The sequence below is a fragment of the Podarcis erhardii genome (assembly GCF_964252035.2).
Source record: "Podarcis erhardii genome assembly, chromosome: W".
Taxonomy (NCBI): Eukaryota; Metazoa; Chordata; class Lepidosauria; order Squamata; family Lacertidae; genus Podarcis; species Podarcis erhardii.
This window is the reverse complement of record NC_138506.1, coordinates 14,266,304-14,282,054: the sequence shown is the minus strand read 5'-3', so window position 1 is coordinate 14,282,054 and position 15,751 is coordinate 14,266,304. Positions and strand designations below refer to the sequence as shown.

Here is a 15,751-nt window from a genome sequence, read left to right as displayed (position 1 = left end):
CCGACCCACACGAGGTAATTAAGAGGCTGTGATGGGAGTACGCAGCCTCCCTTGCTCTCCCAAGCGGATACGGGGGACTGCCTTGCCAGCTGTGTCCATAATTCACCCCCGGATTCGAAAGAAGGGGGTGCGGACACTTGGCACAAAGCCCTCGTGTGAGATCGGCTCTCCCTGACGCTGTCTCCAATCAGCGCAATGGTTCGCATTAGCTCGAAATATATAATTGGAAATATATAATTGGAAAGAAGCTAATGCACATACATCAAGTGAAGATCGGGAGTAAAGACTGCTGATTAATGGGATCTCTGGGAGCGGAGCGAAGGGCTGGATAAATAAATCAAGTGAAGAATCATCATTAAAAGACTGGTATGTCAGAGTGAAACGGAAAGGGGGGGAGGAAAAAACTTTTCTTTTTTTGCCTTATGTGAGTACCAATAACCCTCCCCTCCAGAGAGAAGAATCGTTGCGATTATTAATCACAAGCAGAGACTAAGAACTGTGTGGGAATGGATTACTGATTAAAGAGAGAACTGGTGGAAACAGCGGGGAATGGAAGGAAAGTTTTATGACGCAGCTAAAAATGGAATTTCGTGAAGACAGGCTTGCCTAAGGAGGACGAGGGGGAGGAGGACCAGGGTCATTGGAATGTGAATGTATGGTTTTCGGAACGTTATCTTGACCTGGCAGGGCCCTCTGAGATATAGATTGGCAAGCCTGTAAATCAGTGGATGGACTGTTCAAATGTTTTTAACGGAGGTGTGGAAATGGCGTCTGTCCTTTATGTGATATGATTTTTGGAGAGTGTAAAACCCTCACAGGAGATGTTTGTCTTTCACCCGCTTGTGAAGATTATCAGAGATCACAAAGAAAGGAATATATGATAATAACAAGAAGATGAAGAAAATAACAAAAAGACTATCTGGACAGAACTGGATAGAAATGTTTAATCAAAGCAGCAGCAACAGTGATGTTTGGACCCCTTTCGGAGCTTGAAGTATGGGTACCCCCAACAAAAAATTTAAAAAATTGGCTGTATAATTTGGAATTAATGTGATTTGGAATTAATGTGATTTGATTGGCCTGTTAATAATTTTTTTAAAAAAATAAAATTTAATCTTGCATTTTTGAATGGCTCAATGCGGCCTGATATTCCAGGAGATTTTACCTACTGCTCCAAAAGGGGCAGGAGTGTAATTGAGTATTCCTTAGTTTCCTTATGATAGATGAAGTTGCCTCTTTTACAGTGGTACCCCGCTCTGAGAGTGACCACTTTCCAATTGTTTTAGAGTTGTACAGGAGCTCTAGAAATAATGACCCCTGTCCTCCTATTAGTACCGATAAGACTAGTTATGCCAAAAGAATGTATATAAGTGATAAAAATAGGGAGGATCTATTAGCAGTATTTGAAAATAACCCAGTTATTCTTGAACCTTTGGCTAACCAAAATCTGATGCCTTTAGCAGACATTGATTATTATTATTATAATACTATTCACGAATTATTTTCTTCCTTTCTAAATCTCCAGTTCAGCAACAAACCTTCAAATAAGTATAATTGGTTTGATAAAGAATGTATCAACTACAAGAAAGAACTCAGAACCTGTCTAAAAGAAGCCTCTATCACTAACTCCCAAGGTCTCTGGAAGACCTATTTTGAAATGAAAAACGCTTTTAAGAACATGCTCCTGGGAAAAAACCCCGTGTTTTCACAAGCCAAATGGTCCAAAATTGTTACAGCATTAGAAATTAAAGATACTAAAACCTTTTGGTCACTCCTTTCAATAAAAGCTACCACTAATTTTCCTAATATAAGTGATGAAGCTTGAATTACACATTTTACCGCTGTTTTTTATGATTCCCAGGTTTTTAAGATGGAAAATTTTAAACCTTCTTCAGCAATAACCACACAATTTCAAATTACTGTTGAGGAGATGAAAAAGATAATTCTTTCGTTTAAGCAAGGAAAATCCCCTGGTATGGACGGCATCTCAGTAGATCTACTGAGATTAAATGTGGAATGGTGGGCCATTAATCTTGTCCCGCTCTTTAACTCTATTAATCACTTAGGCCTTGTACCTAAATCGTGGAATAACTCAATAGTGGTGCTGATTTTTAAAAAAGGTGATAGGAATTGCCAAGAGAATTACACGCCTGTTAGTTTGTTACCATGCATAAGTAAAATCTATGCCAAATTCCTGCTTATTAAACTGGAAGAATGGATGCTTACAAAAGGTCTACCTGGTAAGGAACAAGCTGGTTTCAAGGCAGGTTCTTCAACTCTTGACCAGTGTCTAGTGTTAAGTCATCTTGTGGACAAGTATGTCTTGTGAAACAAACGAAGACTTTTGGTTGCATTTGTAGATTTAAAAAGTGCCTTTGATTCGGTCGATCGTAATAAATTGTGGACCAAATTAGAACACCTCGATATTGACCCATACCTGCTTACATTGATTCAAAGTTTACACTCCAATAACCAAATATATGTTAAAGTTTCAAAAGATGGTAGATTTGTAGGCCCAATTCTGAATAACCGAGGAGTTAGGCAAGGCTGTATATGTTGGTTTCTATTTCCCTCACTGAGCAGCAACTGCAGTCACAAGAGATTGTTTTGCATTCCACAGTCAAGAGTTACTGTTGGATTCCCACGGGAATGGGAGACTGGATGTGACGTTCACTGGTTTCCTGTTTTTCACTGTTCTCTCGGTGTTCTTTGTTTCCGAGAGGTGTTGCTTCTCTGCTCTCACAGAGGCAAGATGCATGTTTGGATTCTCTCAGCATAGGGTGTAAATAAAAATTAAGAATGTAGCACATACTGCTTATCCTTCTGCTGTGTGACGACGCTCTGCTTGGGCTCAAGATAAGACGAGCCTGTATCAGCTTCAGATGGGCCGAAGCTGGTCAAAATCTCACATTTTTGGTTCCGGGCCCAGGAAAACTGAATCGGATTGAACTAATGGCTGCTGGCAGAGGAACAAAGAAACAGAGGATCGGAATGCCGGCAGAGACAGAGGGACGGATCTGACGTTATCTGCTCTGCGCGTCAAGAAGATTGATGAGAGGTATGTGCTCATGCTCTGGGCAGCCTGCCAACTCCTAATTAATGGCTTCAAGGCTGGACTTTGAACTTTTAAGCCGTCTGCTCGGCAGAGGCTTGGGAAAAAAGTGCTTTTAAAAGTGCTTTTGGAATGAAGCTGCAGTAAACACAGACGCAGCTTGTTTAAAGCAGCAGAGATGGCTAATGCAAGGCTGGCTGATGCTTGTGGGAGTCCGTTGCCACTCAGATTGCTGTTCAGCCAACTGCTCAGCTCACGGTAGCCCATGTTACTGCCATGATTCTGAACGAAGCAGACCGCCGAGGTGCTAGCTGCATGGGTAAGGGGGAGTCTTCACAGACGTCATCCCAGAATGCAGTGGAACCACCAGATGGCGCCAAAGCTTTGAAGGCAGTGAAATGCTACTCGTGTGGACGTCTAGGCCATATGAAGAGGGAATGCAGATTTCCCAGGGCCAAGACAGAACAGAGCAGCGAAAGCTCATCGCGTGGAAAAGGCAAAGGCAAAAGCAAAGGTCCGGTGTCCAGGACAACGCAGCACAAGGCAATGGTCTCACGCTTCACTCCAAAGGTTGCAAAGGTCCAGAAGACGTCTAGATCTTTCTTCGTGGTGGATACGGGCGCAACACACCACTTATGCAACAACAAGCGACTGTTCGTGTCTTTTACACCGCAGGAAGGTGCGATTCACCAGGCGGATGACCACAGGATCCCCAGTCAAGGCTACGGAACTGTTGTTCTTCACAATTTGGACTTGTCGATACACAATGTGCTCTACGTTCCAGATGCTGCACACAATCTACTCAGCGTTGCGCAGCTAAATGAACGGAAAATTGACATTTCCTTCAAGAACAAGAAGTGCACCATCACAAAGAAAAACGATTATGTATTGCATGCTGAATATGTTGATCGTTTGTTTGTTTTGTATTTTGATGATGATGTGCAGGATGAAACTTGTTGCATTGCAGGTTCTAACAAAAGTTTGCATGCAGGATGTATTCATGATTGTCAGGTCTGCCTCTAGATCCCAGCTCACAGAGGACCAACGCCCGGTGGATATAATATACAAAGTCTTTATTGAAGTTTAGTTTCCATTTCTAGGCTCTGGGCGCGCAGACCCACGTCTCGACGCTAGACCGGCTAAGTCCCCTCTGACTCACTGCTCCTCCCACACCAGTTTAAGATCCTCGCCCGGCTCCACCTCCTACGCTGTTCTTTCCTTCGCTGGGTCTTTCTGCCCTCTGGGGTCTCCTCCTTCCTGGACTCTTCTGACGCTGACCCCCCTTGGTCTTCCCCTTCCTTCCGGCGGGCTTTAGGACCTGGCTCCCTACCCGGGCTCCCTGCTGTGCCGCTCGCCTGTACATTTGAACTTGGCACGCGCGCCCAGCCGGTAACCTTCCTCCTGACCGTTTCCCCGCTTCCTGATGTGGGCGTGACCAAACCTGACTCCTCTCCTCCCGCTGGTGGTGAGAGCACTGGTCCCGATTCCTGGGACTCCCCCTCCCCACTGCGCTTTGGTGGGGAAGCTGGTCCTGATTTCCAACTGCTGCTCAGGGACTCCCCGCTGGCCCCTTCCTCCTGGGGCTTCCCCCCTGGAACCCCCCTCGCCCTGGCCATCGGCGCTCCCTTCTGTGAGTCCTCCGATTCGCTGGAGAGGCTTGTGGAATAACTCTTTCCACTGTCACTGCCTGCTCCCCCCTCGTACTCCTCCTCCTCACTCTCCATTTGCTCCCCCTCCTGTGTCTCTCCTTCTGAACCCCTGACAATGATTTTCACAGGAAATTTGGTCATTTGCATTTTGAGGCAGTGTCTAAAATGTCTGCCTTGGTTGAAGGTATGACTATTAAACCCTGCAGGTACCACATGAAGTGTAAGGCATGCGCAGCAAACAAGGTGAAAATGGCTGCGAAAGGTAAGGTGTCTAGTAGGCAAGCTACAGAACCATACCAGGTTGTTCATGCTGATTTGGTTGGTCCACTATCGCCCTCTTTGGGTGGAAACAGGTACTTCATGGTTCTCATTGATGCATTTTCCAGGTATATTTATGTGTACAGTCTCAAGCAGAAATCAGAGGCTTTTCCAAGGTTCAATGAATTCTGTGCTTGGTTGGAAAATGTGCATGGTAAGAAGATAAAGACTCTTTTCTCTGATCGCGGGGGGGAATTCACTTCTCAGCAGTTTGAAGCTTTTCTGACTGAGAAAGGAATTCAACACGATTTGTCTAGTCCTTGCTCGCCATGGCAGAATGGACTTTGCGAGAGGGCAAGCCAAACATTGCTTCAAGGGTTGAAAACCTTGCTGCATGATGCCAATCTTCCAGAGAGTTATTGGGCCGAATCTCTCTCTTGTTTTGTTTACAGTTATAATCGCAGGTTATCTTCAGCGATTGGTTGTACCCCCTATGAGAAGATGTTTGGCAAGAAGCCTTACATCAAACACATGAGAATTTTTGGTTCTGACATGTGGGTTCACACACCACAAAGCTCCAAGTTAGGCAAGCGTGGATTGCATGGTATCTTTCTAGGTTATCAGAAAGGTTCTTACAGAATAATGATGACTGACTCTAAGACAATTAGGCTCACAAGAAGTGTTGAGTACAATGCCAAGTGGGGGGAGAATGTGGGAATTTTCCAATGTTATCCTGATGACAGTGATGAGACTGAGGATAGGCAACAGCAACAGCAGCAGCAACAGCCACAGCTGCCGCAACAACCCACACCCACTGATGAAGGTCCTGATTCTGAGTCTGAGACTGAATTGAGTGATTCAGAGGATTTCAAGAGTGCGAAAGCCTCTATGCGACCCTCTGAAAGCTCTGATCAAGAATTGGAGGAACCATTGTTCACAATAGGTCACTTTTCTCCTAAGAAGGAAGAGGAGAGTGTTGAAGACTTAAGGCTAATTCGCAGGTCTCAGAGAGCCACAAAAGGTAGACCTCCAAAGAGATTTGCTGATGAGTTTGCTAAGACAGCAGTAGCAGCTGTTAAAAGCTCCAAGAAGGTATTTGAACCTTCAAGTTTCCAAGAAATCCAGGATTTGGATTCAAAGGATGCTGAGCCATGGTTAAATGACATGAAGGCTGAGCTTGATTCCTTAGAGAGGAACAAAACATGGGAGCTAGTTCCAGTAGTTCCAGGAATGAAACTACTTGGAAGCAAATGGGTCTTCAAAGCGAAAACTGATCAAAATGGCAAGATAGTCAGACACAAAGCCAGATTGGTAGCTAGAGGTTTTTCACAGGTACCAGGTGAAGACTATCACGAGACCTACTCACCCACCGTGAGGTATGAGAGCATTAGGCTTGTGCTCAAGCTTGCTGCAGAGGAGAATCTACACGTTAGTCACCACGATGTGAATACAGCATTTTTGTACGGATCTCTAGGTGAATCTCTTTATATGCATCCACCTGATGGCGTACAGGTAAAACAGGGATTTGTTTGTGCTCTGAAGAAATCCCTTTATGGTCTCAAACAAAGTGCACGGTGTTGGCACACAAAACTCACTGAAGTATTGTTTTCTCTAGGTTTTAAGCAAGGGAAAGCTGATCCATGTGTATTTGTCAAAGAGGAGGGGCAAAAGAAGCTGTATTGCTTGTTTTATGTTGATGATATTTTGTTCTTTTGGAAAGATGTCACAATGTACAATAACGCCCTAGCTCAACTGAAAGAGCACTTTGACATGAAAGATCTTGGTGAGGTAAACAACTACCTATCTCTGGAAACAGAAAGAGATCAAGACGGTAACATTCTAGTACACCAGTCACGGAAAATTGCTGATGTGTTAAGCAAACTAAACCTGATGGATGCTAACCCTGTAGACACACCAATGACAACAGGTTATCAGGTAGATGACACTGAAGAAGCATTTTCTGACACTACACTGTACAGAAGTGTGCTAGGCCAGATGTTCAAGACCTGACATTGCTGTTAGCTGTAATTTGCTAAGCAGAAAAGTCAACAATCCTACTGTTAAGGATTGGAAAGCTCTGAAACGCATAGCACGCTATTTGAAAGGCACTATGCATTACAGACTGAGATTTAACAATCAGAAGTCTGGTGGTCTTGAAATATTTGCAGATGCAAGTTTTGGAAGTGACACTACAGACAGGAAAAGTACGTCTGGAATTTGCTACATGTACAATCAGGGTCTATTTGATTGGTCATGCAAGAAGCAAACAACAGTTAGCTTAAGTAATTGTGAAGCTGAACTGAATGCACTGTCTTATTCACTTAAAGATTGTGAATGGTTGTTACAGTTGTGCAAAGACATGAAAATTCCTGTCAAATGTCCAATCCAAGTTTACCAGGACAACAAAGCATGTTTGGCTTTGCTGAATTCTGAAGGTTGTAAGCAAAGCACGAAGCATTTGCAATTGAAACTGCAACATGCTAAGGAACGTGTTCAGAAGGGGCTCGTAACGGTGTCCTATATGCCAGGTAATGAAATTCCTGCTGATGTATTGTCCAAGATTGTATCAAGGGATCAACACTGTACCTATGTGCAGAAGTTGGGTTTGTACTGATATTGTACAAACATGCTGCCCAGTGATGTTCACAGAAAGGGGGAGGATGTTGGTTTCTATTTCCCTCACTGAGCAGCAACTGCAGTCACAAGACATTGTTTTGCATTCCACAGTCAAGAGTTACTGTTGGATTCCCACGGGAATGGGAGACTGGATGTGACGTTCACTGGTTTCCTGTTTTTCACTGTTCTCTCGGTGTTCTTTGTTTCCGAGAGGTGTTGCTTCTCTGCTCTCACAGAGGCAAGATGCATGCTTGGATTCTCTCAGCATAGGGTGTAAATAAAAATTAAGAATGTAGCACATACTGCTTATCCTTCTGCTGTGTGACGACGCTCTGCTTGGGCTCAAGATAAGACGAGCCTGTATCAGCTTCAGATGGGCCGAAGCTGGTCAAAATCTCACAGTATCTTGGCCCCTACCCTATTTAATCTCTCTTTATCTAACCTTTCATTATTTCTTCAAAATGTAACCACTCATATTCCTTATTTAAATAATATCTCAGTTTTTTATTACTTTATAACCTCAAAATTAACTATGATAAGACAAAAAAATTGCAATTTACAAAGAGAGGGAACCCAAAAACTTGGATAATCAATGGACATCTAATACAAGAAGTTAAGCATTTCAATTATCTGGGAATTGTATTTAAAAATAACATGAATTGGAACACACATATCTGTGCTGCAATAGCTAAGGCTAAAGTGACAGCTCACCATATTAAATCTTTTCCCCCCCTCTCCTGTAGGAAATAGATATATTCCAGCTGTATTGCATGTGACTGATATGAAACTTTGTGCCCAACGTTTATATGGCACCCCAGTGTGGATTTCAGGTGACCTTAAGTGGTTGGATAAATTTCACGCATCCCTTCTGAGGTCATTATTAGGACTTGCAAATTCTGTAAAATATGAATCAATATGTTGTGAGTTGGGAATACTTCCTTTATCAGTAAGAGTATGTCTGAGAACCTTGAAATATTGGATCTTCCTGTATTACAGAGCCCTAACTCCTAACTCTCTCCTTTACGACCTCTTAAGTGATAATACAATTTACAATTTATCATTAATTTGTAGGAGAAAATTGAACTCAATAGGGCTTCATCTAGTTGACTTTGAAAATTCTGACCCCAAAGATACTTGGGAAATTATCGGGAAGAGTTTTACAGGAAAAAGTGTTCTCTCCACTCTCGAGGTTGCAAAGCACAGCACTTGCTCTCCTCTGTATTTAAATCTCCCTTTGTGTAGAGATTTTCAAAAGGGATACATGACAAATCTGAAGAATTATGAACTGTGCAGGCTGTTTATGTCAGCCAGATTTAATATGTTTCCCTCGATGATAGTAAGAGGAAGATATTTAGTTCTCCCAGAAGCAGAGCGTCTCTGCAAATGTGGTAGGCAGGAACCTGATACGTTGGAGCATATTTTCTTTTCTTGTGAGTTTGGCATTTATTCCAGAAGACAATTGTTAGAGGCCTTACAACTTAACAGGCTCGGTTCTATGCCGCCAACGGTTCAGGACCTGCACTTGGACAGGAATGATTAAATTACTCTAATAGTGGCTAAATTTTTGAGTGCTGTCCATGAGGAAAGGCTGGGCCATTATAGAGAGATTTAGTGGTTCTTGATTGGTCGGTGATGTGGTAGTGTTATACTGTATTATTTATGCAAATTGTTATGCCGAATTCGTATTTTCCACAATCTGTATACGGTGTTTGTTTTATAATGTGTGGTTTGCTGTGCCTAATAAAGGATTGATTGGATTGGATTGAAAAAAAGGGAGCAAGTGCTTTTATTTTTATTTTCTTCCTAAATAGCTTTCCTCCATATTAAAAAGGAAGGTTATTTATTTATTTCTTTAAATGAGATTAAGTCTTTGCTTTCTCCCCCCCCCCTTTTGATAAAAAGGGAGAGATTGGTGGGGTGAGTTTTTTTTTGGGGGGGTGGCTTCTGTGTCAGGGGGAAATGGGAGAAGATTTAACTGGCTGCCTTCTGCTGAAATGGGAGGTTGGGTACTGTGTGATAATGATGGGGAGGATGAGTGTTTTATTTTTCTTTCTTTTTCTTAGTTGCTAGGAGATGATGGATATGTGTTTATTTTCATATTTCTTTTTTGTATGTGGTGTATTAAAATGAAATAAAAATAAAATTAAAAAAAGAATGATAGGGAGGGTACAAGCAAACACGTGTCTACTCACAAGCAAACCCTACTGAATTCAATGGGGCTTACTCCCAGGAAAGGAGAAGTAAGTTTAGTTGAACTCAGTGGGGTTTATGCATGCATAGATTGTACTTAGACCTCTAAGTGGGGAAGCAGATGCAACTTGACTAGTAAATCACTTGAACTATTCTTAAATTAGTTGAAAATATGTTAAATATATTATATGGAAGTTTATTTAATATGTTTTATGAAATCTACTACTTTACATTTTAAATCCCTCAACTGCCATGGGAAGGCGCAGCAAGGCCCTCTACCATCGTGGGGAGGTGCGGCAAAGCTCTCTGCCGCCCCAGGGAAGCGCACCCTCCGTCACTGTAGAAAGGCGTGGCCAGGCCCTCTGCTGCCAGGGATAGTCGTGGTGTGGCCCTACTCCGTCACGGGGCTGCACGGCAAGGACCTCCTCTGCCGTGGGGAGAACCAACGAGGCCCTTTGCTGTAGTGGATAGGTGTGGTAAGGGCATTAGCTGTTGCAGAGAGGTGCGGTGAGGCCCTCCACCACTGTGGGGAGGCACGGTGGTGGCCTTCTCCTCCACGAGGGTTCCCGGCTAGGCCCTCCATCGCGGATAGGCGTGGTGAGGCACTCCTCCTCCCGCAGGGATGCCTGGTGAAGCCTTCTGCTTTTGTGGGGAGGCCCTTCATTGTTGCAGGGAAGCCCGGTAGGGCCCTCCACCACCGTGGATATATTATTATTATTATTTTTAATTTTTTATTTATACCCCACCCATCTGGCTGGGTTTCCCCAGCCACTCTGGATGGTTTCCAGTAAAATACTAAAATACAATAATTTGTCAAATATTAAAAGATTCCTTAAACAGGGCTGCCTTCAGATGTCTTCTAAAAGTTTGGTAGTTACTTTTCTCTTTGACATCTGGTGGGAGGGCATTCCATAGGGCGGGTGCCAATACCGAGAAGGCCCTCTGCCTACTTCCCTGTAACTTGGCTTCTCGTAGTGAGGGAACCGCCGGAAGGCCCTCGGCGCTGGACCTCAGTGTCTGGGCAGAACGATGGGAGTGGAGACGCTCCTTCAGGTATACTGGACCGAAGCCGTTTAGGGCTTTAAAGGTCAGCACCAACACTTTGAATTGTGCCCAGAAACGTACTGGGAGCCAATGTAGGTCTTTCAGGACCAGTGATATATCGAGATATCATGATGTTTAGCTGGTGATATATCATGCTATTGAAAACCAGATATCGCCCAGCCCTACACCAAGGTGATAGCCGGGGAAATAGAGAGCAGGAAGACACCATACATGTTTTCTATGACCTGTAACCTTTCCTGACGTATGTGGAGATGTTTTATGGCTCTTTTTTTGCTGTGTTTGAACTACCACATAAGCTTTAGTACCAAAGTGCCTTGGGGCAGACCTTCTCAACTGGCACGTTGGGTTGAGGGCTGTCCTATTGCAATAGATAAAATAAATAAAAATGCTGGGTCCCTTAATCTGGATGCTGGACTTGAAATTGTTTCCTTGGTTCTGTGGTTTATTGAAAAGGTGGTCCCTAACCCAAGTACAGTAACAAACGGAGGTGGTGTAGAGGTGAATTCTTACCACATTGTCTTTTGAGAATTTTGTCTCTGATTCCTCTGGAGGAAAATTCCACCAGGCAATCCCCTGGTAGCTTCTTCATTCTGGCAAATGCAGATCTAACTCAAAAGCTCTGTCAATAGCCTCCAGCATCTCTTCTTTTTTCTTCCTCAAGAGTTCCACTAATCCTATAGGCAGTCTCTCTTTAATATTTTCATCCTTGTTCCACAACTCCACAAAATCTCAAAAAGGATTCCTTCTGTCTCATTTCCAGCATGGGCATCTGGTCTGCCAGCTGCTCTTTATGCACTTGCTCCCTTTTTTCTGTGGCTCAGATCATCAGCTTCTTATAGCAAAATTCAAGCTTAAACTGAAGAAAGTAGGAAAAACCACTGGGCTGGTAAGATACAATTTAAGTCAAATCCCTTATGAATACACAGTAGAAGTGAGGAACAGGTTTAAGGATTTAGATTTGGTGGACAGAGTGCCTGAAGAACTCTGGATGGAGGCTCGTAACATTATACAGGAGGCAGCAACTAAAACCATCCCAATGAAAAGGAAATGCAAGAAAGCAAAGTGGCTGTCCAATGAGGCCTTACAAATAGCGGGGGAGAGAAGGCAAGCAAAATGCGAGGGAGATAGTGAAAGATACAGGAAATTGAATGCAGATTTCCAAAAAATAGCAAAGAGAGACAAGAAGGCCTTCTTAAACGAGCAATGCAAAGAAATAGAGGAAAGCAATAGAATGGGAAAAACCAGAGATCTGTTCAAGAAAATTGGAGATATGAAAGGAACATTTCGTACAAAGATTACCATAATAAACGACAAAAGTGGAAAGGACCTAACAGAAGCAGAAGACATCAAGAAGAGGTGGCAAGAATACACAGAGGAATTATACCAGAAAGAAATGGATGTCTCGTACACCCCAGGCAGTGTGGTTGCTGACCTTGAGCCAGACATCCTGGAGAGTGAAGTCAAATGGGCCTTAGAAAGCACTGCTAATAACAAGGCCAGTGGAAGTGATGATATTCCAGCTGAACTATTTAAAATTTTAAACGATGATGCTGTCAAGGTGCTACACTCAATATGCCAGCAAATTTGGAAAACTCAGCAGTGGCCAGAGGATTGGAGAAGATGAGTCTACATCCCAATCCTAAAGAAGGGCAGTGCCAAAGAATGCTCCAACTACCGCACAATTGCACTCATTTCACATGCTAGCAAGGTTATGCTTAAAATTCTACAAGGCAGGCTTAAGCAGTATGTGGACCGAAAACTCCCAGCAGTGCAAGCTGGATTTCGAAGGGGCAGAGGAACCAGAGACCAAATTGCAAACATGCGCTGGATTATGGAGAAAGCTAGAGAGTTCCAGAAAGACATCTACTTCTGCTTCATTGACTATGCAAAAGCCTTTGACTGTGTCGACCACAGCAAACTATGGCAAGTTCTTAAAGAAATGGGAGTGCCTGATCACCTCATCTATCTCCTGAGAAATCTCTATGTGGGACAAGAAGCTACAGTTAGAACTGGATATGGAACAACTGATTGGTTCAAAATTGGGAAAGGAGTACGACAAGGCTGTATATTGTCTCCCTGGTTATTTAACTTATATGCAGAATTCATCATGCGAAAGGCTGGACTGGATGAATCCCAAGCTGGAATTAAGATCGCCGGAAGAAATATCAACAACCTCAGATATGCAGATGACACAACCTTGATGGCAGAAAGTGAGGAGGACACTTCGAGAAAGTGAGGTTGGACTCGGTGGCCCTTGTGGTCTCTTCCAACTCTATGATTCTATGATTAAAGAACCTTTTAATGAGGGTGAAAGAGGAGAGCGCACAATATGGTCTGAAGCTCAACATCAAAAAAACGAAGATCATGGCCACTGGTCCCATCACCTCCTGGCAAATAGAAGGGGAAGAATTGGAGGCAGTGAGAGATTTTACTTTCTTGGGCTCCATGATCACTGCAGATGGTGACAGCAGTCATGAAATTAAAAGAGGCCTGCTTCTTGGGAGAAAAGCAATGAGAAACCTAGACAGCATCTTAAAAAGCAGAGACATCACCTTGCCAACAAAGGTCCGTATAGTTAAACCCATGGTTTTCCCAGTAGTGATGTATGGAAGTGAGAGCTGGACCATAAGGAAGGCTGATCGCCGAAGAATTGATACTTTTGAATTATGGTGCTGGAGGAGACTCTTGAGAGTCCCATGGACTGCAAGAAGATCAAACCTCCCCATTCTGAAGGAAATCAGCCCTGAGTGCTCACTGGAAGGACAGATTGTGAAGTTGAGGCTCCAATACTTTGGCCACCTCATGAGAAGAGAAGACTCCCTGGAAAAGACCCTGATGTTGGGAAAGATGGAGGGCACAAGGAGAAGGGGACGACAGAGGACAAGATGGTTGGACAGTGTTCTCGAAGCTACAAACATGAGCCTGACCAAACTGCGGAAGGCGGTGGAAGACAGGAGTGCCTGGCGTGCTCTGGTCCATGGGGTCACGAAGAGTTGGACACAACTAAACGACTAAACAACAACAACAACAATAGGAGGTCAGCTGCTTACGTTTCTGCTGTCCGAGGCTTCTCAATATGGAGTCAGCTGTGATGTCTGCCTGCACTGTGCCACTTGGACCTGTCTAAAATGGGATCCTCTGACTCTGTCAGAGGCAGGGAGCAGCAGAGTACAACGTGCATGTTCGGGTTCGGTACGTTTCCACAGCAACAGAATTCCTGGACTTGCAGCAGAGCGGCACAGCGCATGCTTCTTGTGTGAGTGAGCTTGCAGAAGAGAGAGAGTCCACACACTGTTGTTCCTCTAACAGCTTTATTTACATCAGAATGATAAAATAACAAACAGACCATCCGAGATGGCAGGCATGGTGTCTCTGCCTCTTGGCAGAAAAAGTAACTCACAGACAAAGAACTCAGCTTTCTCCAAAAGCTCCTCCCCAGATGCAGGACACACACAGAGCTGTTAAACCTGTAAGCTCCAAACCTCACAGTGCATGGGTTATCTTCATCATCCCTTGCAATCTGGGAGTTACAGGGGGCTGCATTGCCTTCGCTACTCCCCTTTTTACTCCATTCGAATCTTCCTTGTCTTGGTGAAGCTGCTTTCATGTTCGCGGTTGACCAGGAAGTGTATAGTCTGATGGTTAATAATAATAATAATAATTTTATTATTTATATGCAACCCATCTGACTGGGTTGCCCCAGCCACTCTGGACACTTCCAGCATCCCTCTGCTGACACCACTGCCCCTCTGGGTAGTACCACCCACTTTGAGAACCACTGTATTAGTCCATTCCAAAAGTTAATAAATACCAAAAAGGAAATGATAAACTGAGGGTCCAGAAGCTTAATGTGAGCCAGTCGGGCGACGCAGCAGGAATAAAAGCTGATGCAATTTAAGGCTGCATCAACAGAAGTCAAGTGTCCAGATCAAGGGAAGTCATAGTATCACTTTTATTCTGCCTTGGTCAGGCCCCACCTGGAGTCCTGTGTCCAGTTCTGAGTGCCAAAGTTCAAGGAGGATATTGACAAGCTGGAATGTGTGCAGAGGAGAGTGATCAATATGAAAAATATTGTCATTTACGCTGCCATTCCACAAAGGTAAAAATAAGGCCAGCCTCTCAATACATTTATTTTCTTGATTATTAAGTACTGTGTTTCTCTCATATGTAAGCTTTCTCATTAAGACAGTTTGCAGAGGTTTTCCTAACCAATCATTTATTGGGGCAGGGTCCTTTATTTCCCCATTTTTTTGTGCAATGCACTGTTTCCTGTTGTTAGCAGTACAGTAATCGGTATCAATGACTTCAGAATGAAGTATCGAAAGGAGAGCTATTTTAGGGTTTCTTGGGAGATCATAGCCTGTACATAAAATTCAGTACTTCTGTCCAGAAAGGCATTATTTAAAAAATAAATAAATCCCTAGACTCATCTAGTCCACCCCCTGCCTTAATTCTGTTACACCTCCAACAATGTATGTTTTGGCCAAAAGTGTTACTAATTCTACATGGAGTTAAGTACCAGTAGAATATTGTCTTAAGATATTTCTCTTTCAGGTTCACGCTAATAAACATTTTTTTGGAATATTCTTTAATATCCAGTAGTTCTTATGCATTTGCCAACATCTGATGCTTTGCCCTTCTCTCTCGTTTGCTTCCAAAGGTTGCAGTCTGCAAGAGACCATGTTCTGCCCATTGCCTATTACTTCCCACCACAGAAGACATGCTTGATCTGTGGGGACAAAGCTTCTGGGTGCCATTATGGAGCACTCACCTGCGGGAGCTGCAAAGTCTTTTTCAAGAGGGCAGCTGAAGGTAAATCATCTTTTTGTGTGTTTGTGGTGTGTGTGATTGAATGCAAATCAGAAGATGACTGTAGATTTCATTCCCAATGCACAAATATAGAATGGTGTACCCCTGGCTT

The 15,751-nt window shown here is 43.5% G+C and overlaps 1 protein-coding gene across 1 annotated transcript in view; it reads left to right on the top strand.

The window, feature by feature from the left end:
- LOC309333191 (androgen receptor-like) overlaps positions 1-15,751 on the top strand; it is a gene marked incomplete at its 3' end in the record, with an annotated part of 490,100 nt that overhangs the window by 43,609 nt on the left and 430,740 nt on the right. The window contains 1 exon segment of the mRNA XM_081846590.1: positions 15,491-15,642. Within this exon segment, the coding sequence (XP_081702716.1) occupies positions 15,491-15,642 (152 nt within the window).